The sequence below is a fragment of the Orbicella faveolata genome, unplaced genomic scaffold (assembly GCF_042242905.1).
Source record: "Orbicella faveolata isolate gen_17 unplaced genomic scaffold, um_ofav_v1 contig_12, whole genome shotgun sequence".
Taxonomy (NCBI): Eukaryota; Metazoa; Cnidaria; class Anthozoa; order Scleractinia; family Merulinidae; genus Orbicella; species Orbicella faveolata.
In genome coordinates this window covers 13,087,741-13,105,412 of record NW_028301539.1, presented here as the reverse complement: position 1 = coordinate 13,105,412, position 17,672 = coordinate 13,087,741, and the positions used below count along the sequence as shown (strand labels likewise).

The 17,672-nt window shown below is 37.3% G+C and overlaps 1 protein-coding gene and 3 long non-coding RNA genes across 6 annotated transcripts in view; 2 read left to right on the top strand and 2 right to left on the bottom strand.

The window, feature by feature from the left end:
* LOC110055076 (endothelin-converting enzyme homolog) overlaps positions 1–17,672 on the bottom strand; it is a 104,067-nt gene that overhangs the window by 16,500 nt on the left and 69,895 nt on the right. For all 3 annotated transcript variants that reach the window (XM_089282475.1, XM_089282477.1, XM_089282476.1), the window contains 2 exons: positions 2,295–2,360; positions 732–827 (listed from right to left, as the gene is read on the bottom strand). In XM_089282475.1, coding sequence (XP_089138601.1) covers positions 732–827; positions 2,295–2,360 — 162 coding nt within the window. The remainder of the gene's footprint in view (positions 1–731; positions 828–2,294; positions 2,361–17,672) is intronic.
* Positions 3,368–8,002, top strand: LOC149116730 (uncharacterized). The gene is made up of 2 exons (XR_016205464.1): positions 3,368–4,103; positions 7,837–8,002. It is a non-coding gene; the product is annotated as an uncharacterized LOC149116730 (long non-coding RNA).
* LOC149116729 (uncharacterized) lies at positions 9,428–15,285 on the bottom strand. The gene is made up of 2 exons (XR_016205465.1): positions 15,067–15,285; positions 9,428–14,621 (listed from the first exon to the last, which is right to left on the bottom strand). It is a non-coding gene; the product is annotated as an uncharacterized LOC149116729 (long non-coding RNA).
* LOC149116728 (uncharacterized) lies at positions 15,309–16,894 on the top strand. Its single transcript, XR_016205463.1, has 2 exons — positions 15,309–15,674; positions 16,454–16,894. It is a non-coding gene; the product is annotated as an uncharacterized LOC149116728 (long non-coding RNA).

The window sequence follows — 17,672 nt, the reverse complement described above, 5'->3', positions numbered from 1 at the left end:
TGAAGGAGTGAAGGAGTGAAGGAGTGAGGGAGTGAAGGAGTGAAGGAGTGAAGGAGTGAGGGAGTGAGGGAGTGAAGGAGTGAGGGAGTGAGGGAGTGAGGGAGTGAAGGAGTGAAGGAGTGAAGGAGTGAAGGAGTGAAGGAGTGAAGGAGTGAGGGAGTGAAGGAGTGAAGGAGTGAGGGAGTGAGGGAGTGAAGGAGTGAAGGAGTGAAGGAGTGAAGGAGTGAAGGAGTGAAGGAGTGAAGGAGTGAAGGAGTGAAGGAGTGAAGGAGTGAAGGAGTGAAGGAGTGAAGGAGTGAAGGAGTGAAGGAGTGAAGGAGTGAAGGAGTGAAGGAGTGAAGGAGTGAAGGAGTGAAGGAGTGAAGGAGTGAAGGAGTGAAGGAGTGAAGGAGTGAAGGAGTGAAGGAGTGAAGGAGTGAGGGAGTGAGGGAGTGAAGGAGTGAAGGAGTGAAGGAGTGAAGGAGTGAAGGAGTGAAGGAGTGAAGGAGTGAAATCGTTTCACCACAACAACTTGGAAAATAACAAATATTTTCCAAGTTAAAAAGGGCGCTTTTCGAAACATTTTAAGGTAAAAAAAGATATATTACTTGTCTGACTTTCCCTCCTCTCAGCTTTACACCTCACTCTACAGCTGTGTAATTACTGCTGGTTATCCTCCCTTCCCAGTACTTTGTCTGTGTTGATAGCCACGTAGATTTCTCATAACAGACTGTATTGTTTTTCTGACTTACCCTTGCAAAACTAATGAAAAACACTTGTTCATTTGTCAGCATCATTCCAGGAAGCCTAGGCTCCTCCCAATGCTCCCTAACCCACTTCCGGTATGCCTGTGAGTAGAGAATTAGTGAACAATGTTAAGAGAAGCAACTTTACTATTCAGTAAGTAAGTGCATGGCCCTCGGAGCTTTCGTGTCTCCCAGTAAAGTAGCCACTCCGGCAGAAAATAAATTTCTGTGTGTACAAACAAAGCATCTACTCTGGGAGAAATTAAATTTATACGTGTACAAACAATTTTCTATGTCAACTGTTGAGTTGCAAAAACGTGGAGAACAACATATTAAAATCTAGCTTTTTTTCCCACAGTCTCAAAACCTCTGCGCTTGCTTGCCGTTTTCCTGTGCCGTAGTTTACCGCAGTTTTCAGCCTGAAAACTACTCCCTTGTACTTTATTGTGACTGAAATCCGCAAGGAAATTAAAGCAAAGTAAGGGTCGATGAAGACAGTATATGTTGGAAACATGAAATATTCTGAGCGCTAGTTTAAAGCAAGTAAGTACGGTTTTCAGATTATTGCTTACAGACCAAAGGAGTGGGAAAAAAAAGAGCGAGAATAGGAAAACGTGAAAAAAAGGAAATCGCACAGGAAGGGTGGGAGATGATCAGTCAGTCATCTTACTCATTTTGGTTCCCGCTACGCCACGGTCCCAGTTACAACAAATCCCTAAATCAGGTTTGTTCAAATGGCTGGTGCTGGAGTGAAAACTCAAGTACGGAAGGCTGATCTACTCAGTCACTGTGTACAATTGTATGGTTTCCAAAAGAGAGGTGAATCGAAAGAACCGTGTGATAGACGGTGTGTGGTATGACATTTGCGATCAAATGCGTCGAGTTTAACGATTTTTATGTAGACGAAACTTCAAGAGGTGCGCGAACATCTGGGGTCAGTCGGCAAAACCCACCCTATGGAAAAATTAATTGCAGAGAATACTGACACGAGAACGTGAGCTAGAAGTTTGAAATCAATGTAATCAGTCATGTTCCACATTTCCCATGCAGTGGTCACAAAAGATAGCGCGGGACCCCTACCCCCTGAGATAGAATGCTTCATGATCGATTATATGAAGTAATTTGGCTCATATTCACGGCTGCTTACATGAACAGAGACTAAATCAGGGTATCTCAACTTCCCACCCTCCCGGAGCGAGAGAGGAGAGACTCCTCTCTCTCCGGGAGGGCGGGAAAATGATAGGCCCCGGGAACGAGGTTGTAAATCAATATGGCGTGTACATGAGGAGGCGCGATAACCGAACTGTAATTTACATTGTCGTATTTTGGGCGTTTTAACCGAGGATTTACACTGTGCTTCAGCGTGCTGTCTTATTCTTGTTTCTTGAGTTTTCCCCCGGATGACCTGCTAGTTTTAACTAATCAGAATTCAATAACTTCGATTTTCATTATTTTTCTTTTAATCACAATCACCCCTATCTCGGGGCATATTTCTAGGAATGAAGCGGTGCATTGAAAACTCATATCATAAACTCAACTAACAAATTTCAATTTACATACCCTTCTTACCTCAAGAGCTACTCGAACACCTCCATTATCTGCGATGTTTTCCGACAGAGTTTTTTCGCCGTTCACCTTAAAGGTCAAAGCAATCATAATTTACACTAAACGCAAAACAAAATAGTACATCTAAGTTCTTTGAGCAAATTCTATACTTTCAGCGCTGCTAAATTTCCGCTGTAAATCGTCGAGGAAAGCTCTACCCAACAATTAACTTGGAAATATACGCACCCAAAAGAAAGGTCCCCATTTCGAACAGAACTTTCCCGAATAGCCCAGCACAGAGATTATGCTCTCCCACCCTCTCTGTCACGTCTCTCCGGTCTCTTAGTTTTTTTTTTTTTTCTGATTTTCATAGTCCAAATCATAACGGTTTTCTTTATAATCTACACTTCTCCCAGACGGTAAATTCTCACTCATTTTGGGTGGAGTTTCAATGAAAATTGGCTGCATTTTCACAAGAAGCGAAAAACTATCCCTCGTCCTGCAACTTGATGATTGTTAATTTTGTTTACCGTTTTGAATAGTACCAAAAGAGCGGAGCTTGGGCGGGGGCTATTATTATTATATTACTATTATTGCTATTAATAATAATAGCAATAGCAATAGTAATAGTAATAGTAATAGTAATAGTAATAGTAATAGTAATAGTAATAGTAATAGTAATAGTAATAGTAATAGTAATAGTAATAGTAATAGTAATAGTAATAGTAATAGTAATAGTAATAGTAATAGTAATAGTAATAGTAATAGTAATAGTAATAGTAATAGTAATAGTAATAGTAATAGTAATAGTAATAGTAATAGTAATAGTAATAGTAATAGTAATAGTAATAGTAATAGTAATAGTAATAGTAATAGTAATAGTAATAGTAATAGTAATAGTAATAGTAATAGTAATAGTAATAGTAATAGTAATAGTAATAGTAATAGTAATAGTAATAGTAATAGTAATAGTAATAGTAATAGTAATAGTAATAGTAATAGTAATAGTAATAGTAATAGTAATAGTAATAGTAATAGTAATAGTAATAGTAATAGTAATAGTAATAGTAATAGTAATAGTAATAGTAATAGTAATAGTAATAGTAATAGTAATAGTAATAGTAATAGTAATAGTAATAGTAATAGTAATAGTAATAGTAATAGTAATAGTAATAGTAATAATAATAATTGAAAACAATATTATAATTATAATCAGGAGCCATACTCGGGGACGGAGACCGTATGCGTGCGCCATTTCTAGTATTGGGGCTGTCCCAGGGGCGGGGCAGAAGACTCCTGAAATTTTCGTATAGGCATCGTCCAACAAAAAATGACGTCACATCCGGTTTAAACTGCGCTTCGCGGCTCGTTTCACAAAGCGAGAAAATGGCGTTTCGGTTACTCACCATTTCCCTCTATTTGTAAACCATCAGTTTCGTTTCATTTTATATTGAGGATGGAGAGATGTTGCAGACACATTACTTCGACTTTTTAAACAAAAATTTCGGGAAAAGAGAAAAGTTTATCATTGTTTTGAAGCAAAATAACGGAGAGCCTTCGGTCATCGTCGGGCGGATTTTACACATTTGCAAAACTGGTGTTGTTCCGACTTTTGGTTCTTGTTGTTCGTGATCTGGTGATAACAATACGTGCAATAGCCTATAATGTTAACAACAACCTGGATGAAGTATTGCTGGCCATAGTTTGCACTGTGTACTACGGGAACATAATTAACAGAAGCCGTTTAGCTCCGAAAGTCGCTGTCACCATAGCTTTTGTTGCTCTTGGCTCACGTGTATTGGTAGAAGAGACAAGCTGGATCGCATGCTGAAGGTCGGTATCCCACATTCCCACATCTCTCATTGAAGATTGTTGTTTTCAGTAAGATACAGTACATATATATTGGTACTTTGGGGTCATCAGTCTCTTTCTCTTGGTGAGTGCTTTTAAAACGCCCAGTAAAAACTTGATTCACGGCATGGAAGCTTATGTCTCGCTGAATCGAAATTCGAGCAAGATTTTAAAGTTCTAGTCCTCTTTAAAAGTAATTAAATCAATTATTCAAATCCAAGCCATCAGGGGGAATCTGCCATTGAAGCTGCCCTAAGGTAAGGTCCTGTTTAAGGACCTTCCCCTTTGAAAATCGTGGGGTGTTCTTTGAGGCAACACAGGTCCCATTTATATGGTCTCGGGTACCCGAGATAACCCTCCCCCTGAGGCAACTTTATCAAGTGTTTGTATGTGAAAATGTAGCCCCTGTAGGCCGAGTAAAAGTTGACCCTGCATGATTATTCGTAACTCTTATTAAATGATCAAATGTGCAACTATCCCTCTTTGTTTAAGTTTCCCTCAGTAATTTGATCACAGTGGGTTTTGCTGAGTTAATTTTCTCTTCTTTGATACAAATTGCTGCTTTAAGTCTTAAATCTAGGCATTACGTGACACTCGCCATGCCGAGAGTTGTTCCAGGTAGGCGAGCCAAAGTGTTTACGTATACTCAAAGAAAAGTTTTTGGTTACTTTACCTGCCAAGGCAAGTCAACTTGCTCACCTGAATTGTCTTGCCCCCAAGTCTGGTTCATGATCCTCGTGTAAACAGTTGGTTGAATTTTGCAAAGAAATAAGTGAAAAGTTAGCTCCGCCAGGGTAACTTGGGGAAAGGGTTGTCTCTGGTACACAAGAGCCATTCTATTTTATTTCCATTTTCCCTCTTCCTCTTCCAACTGATTATGCGAAATGTACTGTCCAAAATCTTTATGGGTACTGGTGTTTGAGAGTGTCATCTTTATCACTACTGTGGAATGTACCTCACTTTACAGCCACCCCCATTAATACAGCCACCTCGTTATTATGGCCACTCTATTCTGGCTCAAACAAAAGCTCAGTCGGTCATTTTCTTATTTATTAATTATACAGTCAGATTTTTGTGGCCTGTTGGTGACCAGATTAACAGAATTCTGGCACATTGTAGGAGTAATTTATGCGATCTGTAGTTCCAGAAAATATCCATACCTCCCCCACGGAAGGGAATTTTTCTGAGTCCCCCCCCCCCCTCCACCCCTCTGGAAATTCTGATTGAGCTTCATACATTTCTTTAAATTTTTTGGTCTTATAGAACCCCCCACCCCCCAGGAAATTACATTCCCTTCTGTGGGGGAAGTATGGATATTTTCTGGAACTGAACAATTTACATGTACAGTAAGCAACAGGCATCATTTTGATAGTGAAGTCCCATGCATACATGTAACTCTTGATTATTTTGAGATTTTATCTTTATTATGTCATCAAGGCAATAATATTTTGATTCCTGCTCCAGTGGGAGGAGGGGGGAACTCTCCTCTATGTGCTATATATAGCTATGTGCAGCCCCAAAGGGTATGGTTATTCAGCTGTTTTGGTCATAAATACTCAAGGGTAAGGCTTTTATCCTCTAGTCTTTAAAGTGGTATGATTTTTAGAATAAGGTACCTCAATTTTCATCATTATCGATAAGACCATCAACAAATTTAAGTCCTTCAAAACTTATGTTTAGGGCAACTGTAGCAGTCGCAACAGTCATAAATGGGGGTACGGAAAATTGCAGGTTATGGTCATAAATAGGTTAAGGGTTTAACTTTTGTGAAGAGGGCAGCATTGACCCCCACCCAATTTTTCTGGGATGTACCAAACACATTTTCCTAGCAGTTACTACAGTCTTGCTTTATTAAATCAAAATAGTACTTGCCGCCAGGTACTTTTTAAAAGTATAACCCCTCCAGAAGCCTTCACAAAGTACATGTAATATCAAGTGCTAACAATAATTTTTTTTGCAGCTAATTAAAATTTAGTATTAAATTGTACTGAACTGGTGCAGATTCAGTATACATTATATTTTGTCACACTTAGGTCACACTTATTTTAAGACTACTCAGCAACAACTAGTACCTCTTGTATGACCATGCAGTAACAGTATATTCCAAAAAAAAAATACATGTATATGTATTACTATCCTGCCTGGAAGAGTGTGTAGAGAGAGCACACAGTGCAGTGCCTTACTGTATGTCTTTTGTTAGGTATAAGAATTTAAATTTAGAAGACTTGTATTGATCCTTTAGAATTCACAAAAAAGTTGATACCTTGACAACTCTCCTTTAGCTGTGTCACTTCATAATAAATTAGCAGTTTGGTATGTTGTAGCATAGAACTTTAACTAAGTTATTGCACCAGTATCACAGAGGTCATGGGTTGGAACCCAGTTCATACCTAATTTTTTTTTCAGCCTATAATTTCACCTTTGCTTAAGTTGTGTATGGTTGCAATGATCAATCATGTCTTTATAAGTTAATCAATGTATATATGTCACACTGATGGCAAGCCTAGTAGTAAGGTCGAAGTCATGGCCTTGATTAATGTTTTTCAAGCTGAAAATCACTGCATTATTGAAATTGGGTTAGAGGGGACTGGAAAAGATTGAGTTGCCAATTGGGAACATATTTGTTTATAGCCATATTAATGTGTTGCCTGCAGAACTATAAGGCTACCAAGTTTCAATGATCTCTGCTGTATATATGGTCTGCACTTGATGTAATATTGGGTTTGGTGTATGACATCATCAGTCCTCTCATTTGCATATATTTTACACATTTTAAACTTAAATATCTCTAGAACTAATGCAGATATTTGCAAAGGTAAACAGCGCTTTTTGTAATCTATAGTGGAATTCTATTTGATACTCCTAAAAATTCTGAATCAAGGGGTAAAAATTTGATGATAGTAGCATGCCAAATCATTGAGTTGAATTTATGCTGCTGACATTTACATGTACTGTAAGGTGTTGAAGGGAATTTTGGAGGGGAATTTGGTGTGTTGATCGAATTGCCAGAGGTTGGTTGGTTGGTTTTGTTATTGCTTTGTCATTATCTTCCATGTATTTTTTTTAAAAGCAGAGTGGTTGGTAGCAAAAGCAAAACTGGCAATATTCTTACTTACCTGTGTTTCTAAAGTCATGTTTTTAGGTTTTTGTGGTCAATCTATTAGTAGCTGCACTGTCTTAAATTACAACAGAAAAGGTGTGATATTAATTATGTAAGTTATACTTTGGTATCGTTCATACCAAAATTATAGTAATTTTCTGGTTCAATGTTTGCCTCTGCATTAATTTGATTAAACTACTGTAGTTTATTTTTTTAATCGAATTTAATTCTGTCAAAAGGGAGGTGGGAATCTAAGAGCAATTATAGTAAACTAGACCAACAAATATACGAAAATCTGCCACCATTGCTTTCATGGCTGAGTGGAGATAGATCTAAGTCAGACCAACATTGGAAAAAAAATTACTGATTTATTGGAGGGTTGAAATGGGATCCTGGCTATGGGAGAGTAGGAATCGGGACTGAGGGGGTGGGTGGTGTGCTTGGGAATTTAAGAACCTCTCTGAAAGTGAAAACAAACTGTAGGTTTGAAAAGTTTGAAGCGGAAGTAAAAATTATACTTTAATATATCTTGTTTGTTAAGGGGGTAAATGAGCAAATACCCACTTACGGTGAGTCATTGAAACAATGACATAATTTATATTTGTCTTTTCTTAGGTGGTTACTTCCTGGCATATACACCCCACACAGGCATACAATGCTATGATTTAGATGATGCAACCTGCTTTCCCTTGTTTAACATACACGTAAGAGTATCAGTGGAACAGTGTACAAGTGTGATTTCTCTACTGATAATGAGAATTACAATAAAGATACAAAGCCACTCTGGTGTGATTTATTTAATTATTCCTTAATAGTAAAGTGAACCAGTTAAACCAAAGGTTACACTCTGTAAGATCAGGTGTACAAAAATTAAATAGAAAATTTCACTACATCAATTTTATTAATTAAGTAAACTTCTCTGCAAAATAAATTTGGTATGTTGTTGTACTGGTAAGAATATATTTTGGAATTTTTTTATGGGAAATGTTTCCATTTAAAAATGTAGCTCAGATGCCACAACTATAATTCTCCTTTCTGTGGTGTTGTCTTTTGTGGTAAATTGTGAAAACAAATTATGTTGACCTACATGTAAGTTAAAAAAATATACAAGTAGTAGCTCTTCTGAAAAAAAAAGTTAATTTGTTGTTGTTTCTTCCTGTTCATTTTTTCCTTGAACATTTTTATTTTCCTAATAAGTAGTTTAGCTAGCCATAAAAATGTTTTGTTGTCTCTGAGACCATTTTCAAGATAAAAAAGTGATTTGTATATAAAATTTGAATTTTTTGAGGGGGGAGGGGTGGGGGGGGTAGGGACCTTTTCAGAATTTCCCTACAAAGATCACAAGGTACAAGGGAAGGGGCAAAAATAGAATTTTAAGTGTTAAAACATATGTTTTCATTATCAGTTTGGGCCTTTCTGTGAAGCTGCAAAGTATACTTGAGGATAATGTTATACCCATTTTAATTCAAAATACAAATGGAAACTTACATTGACAATCACTTAATCTCTTGGCACTGTTTGGTTTTTTAATAATTGCCTTTTTTCACAAAACAATAATTTGACATCTTTGTTACACCAGCTTGGGGGGGGGGGGGGGGGTATTCTACAAAGTTTGGAATGGAAAGGCCTTATCTCAAGGTCCATTACCCCTTACCCTTTTGTATACATTTGCACCATTTTGATAGAAATGGCACCTCTTTTCTCGACCTTACATTGTAAAAGGGTAAATGTACCCCTTTAACAAACCTATTTAAGAATACTGCATCCCTTTTCTATTCCCTTGGTAAGAGGTTAATAAACAATACTATAGAATCTCTTCATTCTGGCTGAGGAGAGTAAATGAGAGCTTTTCAACAACATTTTAGAACCAGAAGAATGGAATCCCTAACAAACAGATTTTCCTACCCTTTCATACACCTCAACTTGTGAAATCCCTATCATTTTATACCTGAAGCCTGAAAAAGGTACTGATCTTGAGCTGAGGCTCCCCATATAGGTCATTACAGAGAGCCTTCCCACATACACATGTCAGGAACTCTTGACAAGTATTAGCTATTAAAGCTACTCTACAATCCGGGGGTAAATAAAGTATACTACTACTACTACTGTAAGTATTGATGAAGCTGGCTTCAAGACTGGTCTGAACCAACTTCTTCAGTTTTTTAGCACAAACTTGTTGCTCTCTGTCAATTTCTAGGATGAAACCTTTTTGCTGATCTGGTCCAAGTTCACAGACACTAGCATCACTCTCATGACACTGACTCTATCAATGTCACTCACAGTCTGATTCTTCAGTTTCACTGCACCTTGCTTCATCATCACTCATCATTGTTAGACATGAGTTCATCAGCCTGTAAAATTCACCAGCCTGTGTTGCTATTGCCTGTTCCCAGACTTCTAGGTGTAGGGGCATGAAATTTCACTACTGTTTACGAACAATTTGTTTAGATGGCATATTGTATATTGAAAGAGTGATGAATTACTGAAAATTGTCAGTATTGTTAGTGTTCTCTCATTCCCTTAGGGATTGAAATATCTTGGTGTAAGATTACATAGCGTTGCTGACGTTTAACACTTGAAACGGAAAAATAAATTTGATTATAAATGAGAAAAAACCACGACATGCCCAAATTACTTAATCGCCGTTAAAACTAATCCTCTTGCTTTTTTAAAGGGGTTCACGGCCTGCCTGTAACGAAGCGTTTATCAATTAAGGGATTGCTTAGGGAAAACATATCTTGTTTAAGGTTCCTAACCAATCGTAACATATTTTATGGCATCAGTTTGAGTCATGAACAAACATGTGAGTTTGTGTTAGTGTCGATCGGCAAGAAAGTTCTGGAAAACGCGTGATGTGTTTGGGTCTATTCTGGCAGTGATACGATTAACAGCACTCAAGTACTCTCGAGTGTTGGCAACAGTAAATTTTAAAAAATGCGCTTCTGTTAATAAGGTTCTCCAATGTCTAGAAACCTGTCATTGTGCATTTTTCTTAGTGTGATGCCTACATAAGAGAATAGGATATTTGAATTGAGTGCAATTTACCTAGAATTCATAATTTTCACACAAACGATGACTCCTGTGGAATTCAGCGAGGAACAAATGGCGACATTTCGTAAAAAACACGCCTTCAAAACAGCGTGTTTTTGAATAAATAATTACCCTGTCCTTCAAACAAACTGATATGACGAGGAAGAAGACAAAATTTTGTTTATCGTGGCCAAATAAAACGTTAAAAATATCCGGCCGATTGCAAAATATTGCCATTTTACTTACTGAGAGAACGATTATGCCATATTCAAATTTGATTTTGCCACTCAGCGCTCTTTTTTACCGGATGCGACGTCATTTTTTGTTGGATGATTCAGATACACAAAAAGTGCCAGGCGTCGCAGAGTGTTCTCCCCCGCCCCTGGGACAGTTTTTCTATTTTTATAACAAATTGCGCCATCATCTGCGGCACACGCACGTACATTCTGCGAGGATTTGCGGATGTAGCGCGGGGAAATGGCTTCCGAAATTCCCGAGATGTTCGACGCTTTTGGCCCACAACTCAATACGTTCATGTCTGTTGGAATTTTACTTCAGTATTTTCGTCGTAAGCTGCTCCAGTTTGCGAGAAGTAAGACACTGTCGAATCTATCGAGCACCCGCCGATGTGTGTTTTGTACAGTCAGTAAAACATGACAAATTGGACTCCAGCACTTTCGTGTGAAAACGTACATCGAACTCAGATAATATCTCTAGTTTTTAAATATGTTTAAGGTTGATAAATTTGTGAGAACTTATTAAAAGCTTAGCTGAAAATATGTGAATACAGCAGAAATAATCGGCAAAGTTATGATGATGCTTTCTTTAATCAACTCGAGCAACGATTTCGATTTTGTTGGTTGAGCCATCAAAACTCCTTGTCTATTTTATTTTCGCAGTGTAAAATTTCATTATGTTAAAGAAACACACATGATGTTAGTAGCCTTTTGGCGTTGAGGAAAGTTGTTGCAGCATCTCAGCACAAAAGACAACCAAAGAAATCTTTTTCAAGATTGACAATTGAAAACACCGACTCGGACTTGAAAGTGCACGCGCTGCACTATGTAAATGAGCTACTCAAAAACTTTTGCAAACTCGCCAAACAAACAGAAACGATAAGAAACTATCAGAAACAGGTTTTGGTTATGATTAAACATTGTTTGGGAAACTCTCAAATTAACTCGATACCAGAGTAAAGAGTTTTCTTTCATAACTTTTCTTCACAGAGCAAACGCAAAAGCTTACGCGTTTAACTAGCGCGAGCAGATAGTATTCATTCACGGCGCGAAATTAAAGTCTTGTTTTTGACCCTGAAAAACTCACCTTTTCCATCAGCTCAGAGCATAAAACGACATATAAGAGCCCTTGATCTTATTCCTTGCCTTATTCCCTGCCATCGCTGTGAAAAATCTGCAAGAGAATCTCGCAACTCTCACCATTTGATCACGCAACGTGACAACATCCACGCAAGAGCCCCCGACATGTCCGTGGATCCGCGCGCATATATTACGTCAAGATGGCGCAATTTGTTCTAAAAGTAGAAAAATTATCCCATATCATAGGTGCGCACGGATCCCAAGACTTACGGTCTCCGTCCCCGATTATGGCTCCTGTTATAATAAAAACCTTCCCAGCATCCTTTGTAGCTCAAAAATTGGCATGTTATTTAAAAATAACTTTGCAAGTTTTGAAGTCCAGGAGGTTGCTACATTACACAAAAGAGCACTTGCCATGAAAAATATATTTTTTGCAAATTTGGTGCAATGATGTCATCAATCACGTGACAATGTCTCAAAGTACGTTTTATCTCTTAGTAAGGAAAGGCACTGAACAATTGGAAAGCACTTCACATTGCTATGGAGCATTTAGAAATTCTGCCGTGTACCAATTAAGGGGGCTATTCGCATGAGCTAAAAAAGTGGGAGACTAGGTCTTGGAACCTTTCTTTCCTTGAAATATCTTTTCTTTCGCTGGAATGTGCAAAAACATGCGTGTTACTAAATATGTTTGACCTTGGGACTGTGATGTCATTGCTCACGTGATTAGAAAGTGAGGAATTTTACAGGTGGCTTTAAAAGTATATTACTTCTCATTTATGAAGGACTTTTTACTATCAAGCTGTAGATTATTTAATACAGTTTTTGAAAAGGGTCACTATTAGTTTTTCCTAAAAGTTCTTGCAGGCGAAAATTGCAGTTGAAAAGTCTGTTCGACGACTTTTAAAGTTAGAAATAAAGCGAAACTTGATAATAAGATTCCGAAGTATTCTCTTTCCAACAGCATTAATAGTTTTTAACTTCACAGTCTCAAGTTGTAGTGGTGGGACGATTTCACTCCATCACTCCTTCACTCCTTCACTTCCTGTTAGACATTTGGAACCTTGGGGGGAACTCCCATATAAGAAGGTCAGGTGTGCTCGTCGGAAAATTTGAATTTAACTCCTAAAGAAGACTAATGTGGGCGTTGCTCGAGCTTTATTAGACCCTAAAAGATACCACTTAAAACGGAATAGGTTCGATTACTAGCCACTGTTCAAGAAAGGATCCCGCGCGCGCTTGTAGACCCGACTGGCATACTCGAGAGATCAGCGGAAAACAAATGAGAGCGTTTCTTTTATTATTATTTCTTTATTTCTTCGAGTGCACCCTTGAGGATACTTTGACAGCTAAGAATGGTGATGTTTCGTCATCAACACCCAAAGTGAGACCTGAATCCTTGATTTGTACCTGAGACGACGAGAGTCCCTGACCTTTTGATATGAGTCCCCCACCCCTGCGAAATAAATTCCCAGTAGTCTGAGAATTCCTAGGAATTCCTAAGAATTCCTAGGAATTCCAAGTTATTCCAAGACATGCAAATTATGCTTTATCCAAGACCTTGGAATTTCTGGGAATATTTGGGAATAGTGGAAGTATGACTGGGAATTATTGGGAATTCCTAGGAATTCCAAGTTATTCCAAGCCATGCAAATTATGCTTAATCCAAGACCTTGGAATTTCTGGGAATATTTGGGAATAGTGAAAAGTATGACTGGGAATTATTGGGAATTCCTAGGAACTCCTATTATTTCCCAGACTGTTTTAAAAAATGTGTTTGGAATATCTAGGAATTTTTGGGAATAGCTAAAACACATGAAATATTGTTGGAAATTTCTATAAATTTCTCAAAATGTCAAAATTAAAGATGAACTCAGTGCATGAATCAGTTTCTGTGAATTAGCAAAAATCAACACGATCATTTCTCAGGAGTACCATACGTTTTTATTGTTCTCAAGCTCCAAGATAATTATTTCCAAACAAATGTACATTAATTCCAGTTTAAGTCTGACAACTCAACATAAAACTATAGCACTGATAACATTGCTTTTTAGATCCAACGTGATTTGTTAGTGTATATGTGCCTGTATGGACCCTTAAATCAAACACCCAGAGTTTAACTGATAGAAAAATGGATGCTCTTAGATTTGATAAATAGATTAAGCAAAAAATTCTGTCAGCATAAATGAATATACATTATTTACAATTTCAATAAAACCAAAAGTATATATATGCATGTATATATTTAATATAATTGTAGATTCACACACATACCCATCACAGCCCACTGTTGAACAATTTTTGACTTGATCCTTTATGACTTTAGGAAAAAGAAGAAGACATCTCTCACAGATGTCATAAATGAAAAGCTCACAGTTTCCACACACTTGCTGTACATTTGCAAAACTGTACTGTGACATTCTCTGGACAAATTACCGGTAGTTTCATTAAAACAAGGATATCTTTAGCAGCCTCTCATTGTCATACAACGTCTTGAAATTAAGGCCAGAATAACCATACAGGCATATTCTTTGGTAGAAAAATTAATGTTTTTTCTTGGGAACCATTAGTTTCACTTTCATCAGGGGAGTCCAGTGAATGGCCATCAGTGTCAGAGTTCTCAATTTCTTCAGAGGAGTCGGAACTGAAACTTCAACATCATTACCTGAATCACTGTCTGTGGACATATCTGAGTTGTTTTGTATTACATCAATTGGTATTTCTGTAGTCTTTTGAGGTATAGGCAACTCAGTTTCATCAAATGCTTCTGTGAAGCTTCAATTCTTGCATAAAGGTTCACTTCATAATCCATCAAAGTCATCCACAACATTTTTGCCAACAGCCATCTCACTCAGGTGAGCCGAAAACTCTGAGGTCTTCTGTTAATGGTGCTGGAAATGATCTCCAAGAAAAAGGGATGCAAGAGAGGGAGATGATGTCAACTGGCCTGTGAAGACTGCCTTAAGCAATTTATGTGGTCGAATCTTGTAGATTTTGGTATGGGTATAGTGGGATCATCAATATGTTTCTTGCATTTCCTTGTCCTCATGGTCACTTTAATTCATGACACAACAAAATCAAAAGAATCAAAAAGATTATGAGTCAGTGGGAAACAAATAAATAACTGACATAAATAAATGACAATGCAAATAAAAAAACCTACATCTTGATGTATTGAAAAGACTATAGATCTCATATCATGTTAATCCTTATAAATAATTCAAAGGAAAAATGAGAAGCATTGCAAATTTATACTTGCTGCATTGTGCTGACTGGGTGTTGAAACACGTGGGCTCTCAAAACAGATTTGGTGGACTAATACAACAAGCTTAAGCTTATTTCGCAGAATTTATCTCGGTTCCTCAGGTCGATCTGAAACCTTTTAGGTGAATTTCGGCCTTTGGGGTTTTTAAAGAGCACACAATGCATTGCTTAGTTTGATTTATTTACAATTATAGCTCATCACAACAGAAAATCCCTATAAAATTGGATTCCTTACCTTTGCAGTGAACTTGATTTAAGTGCCTCACGATCCTTTGTTATCTTGACAACCATCGAGAACAGATCAACCAGTTAAAGTACGTTCCATTTTCCTCCTTGATTTCTTCGTAAAAAGCTTGTGTAGTTATTTCCTTTTGAAACAAGATCCATCTTTCAGAAGACCACCAAAACAGCGTGGAAAGGGAAACAGACTTGCCATCGAAAGCGACCGGTCCGGCAACCTCGTTGCCAGTCTCTCTCTCCTTCTTCTCTAGTTTCCATTCTCTCCTCAACTGATCAACTGAACCAATCACAGCACGCGAATTTTCACGTGACTATCCTGGTGACTGAACGTGACAAAGATCGCGTTATTCATTCGCTTTTGGCGCCCATCTTTGAATTCAGCGTTAACGGTTGATCGCTCGTGCGTTTTAGTAGATTTCACTTCCAAAATTATATCAAAATGGTTTTTGCTGCGGTCCTGTGATCAGAAGAAAACAGCGTGAGTGTCATTAACGAGAAACAAGTTATTCTTGGCGAAGATTTGGAGCTAAAAGAAAGTCTTCCTGTGGATGTTTCAACGGGAAAAAATTCAAAGGGCAGATTAGCCGTATACAGAATTATTTGGTGAGTAATCGAATTCAAGTAACCTTATATTATACAACGTAAATTCTTGTATTTAGACAAAAGCTTTTGAATGAACTTTATCATCACGAATCATACACGAGTGGGTCACTCAGTCATGGCATGAAATGAATTCTGGCTAAAGCAGAGTTGAAACAATTTAGGTTGCCCAGAGTGCGTGCCTGAACAATTTGATTTGTGAGGAACAAGTCGTTTCTCTCGCCTCACTTGTTCAAACGAAATAAATATAGCAGTTCTCTCTGATCCCAGTCATAGTTCTTGACAAAAACTCCAACGAGGCAGCCACAGTGTGCATGAGTTTGATGTCTCCTGTGTGTTTCAGCCTGACTGTATGGCAATCCGTGTTGATCTTCAATTTTTGTCCATCTGTATATTCTTTTGTGTTTACTCTATTATTTACAGTGTAAATGTTCCTTTAATGTTTTAAGTGTCTTTTTTAATATTTCTAAAGTCTAAATTTGGCTAAAAACCGTGATGTATATACAGTGTATCCTCCAATTCGAGAGTTGTTGATACACTTATAGAAGAAGGAAAACCTTGATTTAATCTACTGTAGGCACAAGATTTATGTAACATATTTATCAATAGTATACAAGCACCTTCACAATTATCAAGTCTTCTCTTTTAACATTTCAACCAGCTTACAGTCAGGTCTTAATTAGCTGCATGTATTAAACTGTGAGCACATAAATATTTGGATCTCAGTCTTACAGTACCTCATATATATCGCAATGTAATGTATTTTTTTAATTTTGTTTTAGGTGTCATACAACAAAGATGAACATGAAGAGGCTAGCTGTTGACACCCTAATTAGAGGGCAACAAAAGAAGCTGTGGAATCAACAGAAATAACTGAACAGCAGCTAAGTTTGCCCAAACTCAGCCTTTTTTTAATTTTAAGGAATGTTTCAGTTTTGTTCTTATCATTGATTCCTTACATTCATTAAAATCCAGATTTGTTCCACATAATAACAATAATTTAAGCTAAAATCTTGTGTATGGAAAATTGTTAGATTTGTAAACCAAAAAAGTAAGTAAATTATCTGAAAAAGTTCTCTTTTTATCAAACATGTAAAAGTTTGACCTTCACATCTGTTTTCAGTTTTACTTTTTACTCTTGATGTAATGAAAAAGAAACAGGATAATTATTCTTATGTTTAAATTCATGAAAGCCAATGTAATAAACCATTGATTTAAAACCAGTGTTTGATGTGATATCAGTGACTTTATTTGCTATTTTAATGCTGGACATTAATCATCAAAATTTTGTCTGGCCTACAAATGATACAAAATTCCCAGTTTTTCTCAGATTTTCCAAAAAATTCCAACCTATTCTCAAAAAATCCTACAAATTCCAAGTTATTCTCAGAAATTCCTAGGAATTTTTGAGAATTTTAAGGAATTTCCAAGGTGAGTATATTTCAGTTGGAATTCCTAGGAATTCCTAGGAATTCCAAGTCAGCTCCATGTAAACTTGGAATTCCTAGGAATTCCTAGGAATTGCGAGTCCGAATTACCGTGAAAATTCACACCTTTGATTCCTAGGAATTCCTAGGAATTCTTAGGAATTCCTAGGAATTTTTTCCTAGGAATTCTTAGGAAATTCCTAGGAATTCCTAGGAATTCTTAAAGTTATCTCACAAGGGCACACCCCCCGGGGTTTCCAACATCGTGCTAACCAAGGCCGTTTTACAGTCGCTTGCACCGTGTCAAGTAAGCTATTCTTTGAATTTCTGACACAAGTACTATCAAGTATATATCAAGCTATTCTTTGAATTTCTGACGCAAGTAATTACCTGAGAAATGACCTACATTGAATAGAACGCGTTTATATATAGAAGCTAATTACATAAATAGCTCATTTCCCGAAGGTCTCCGCTCATACAGGTTTAACCGTTCTCGATTGCTGAACACTGGTGAGATATTGAAAATCACAAAATTGATGAGCAGTATGAATTTTTGAATTATGATTCAAACCGT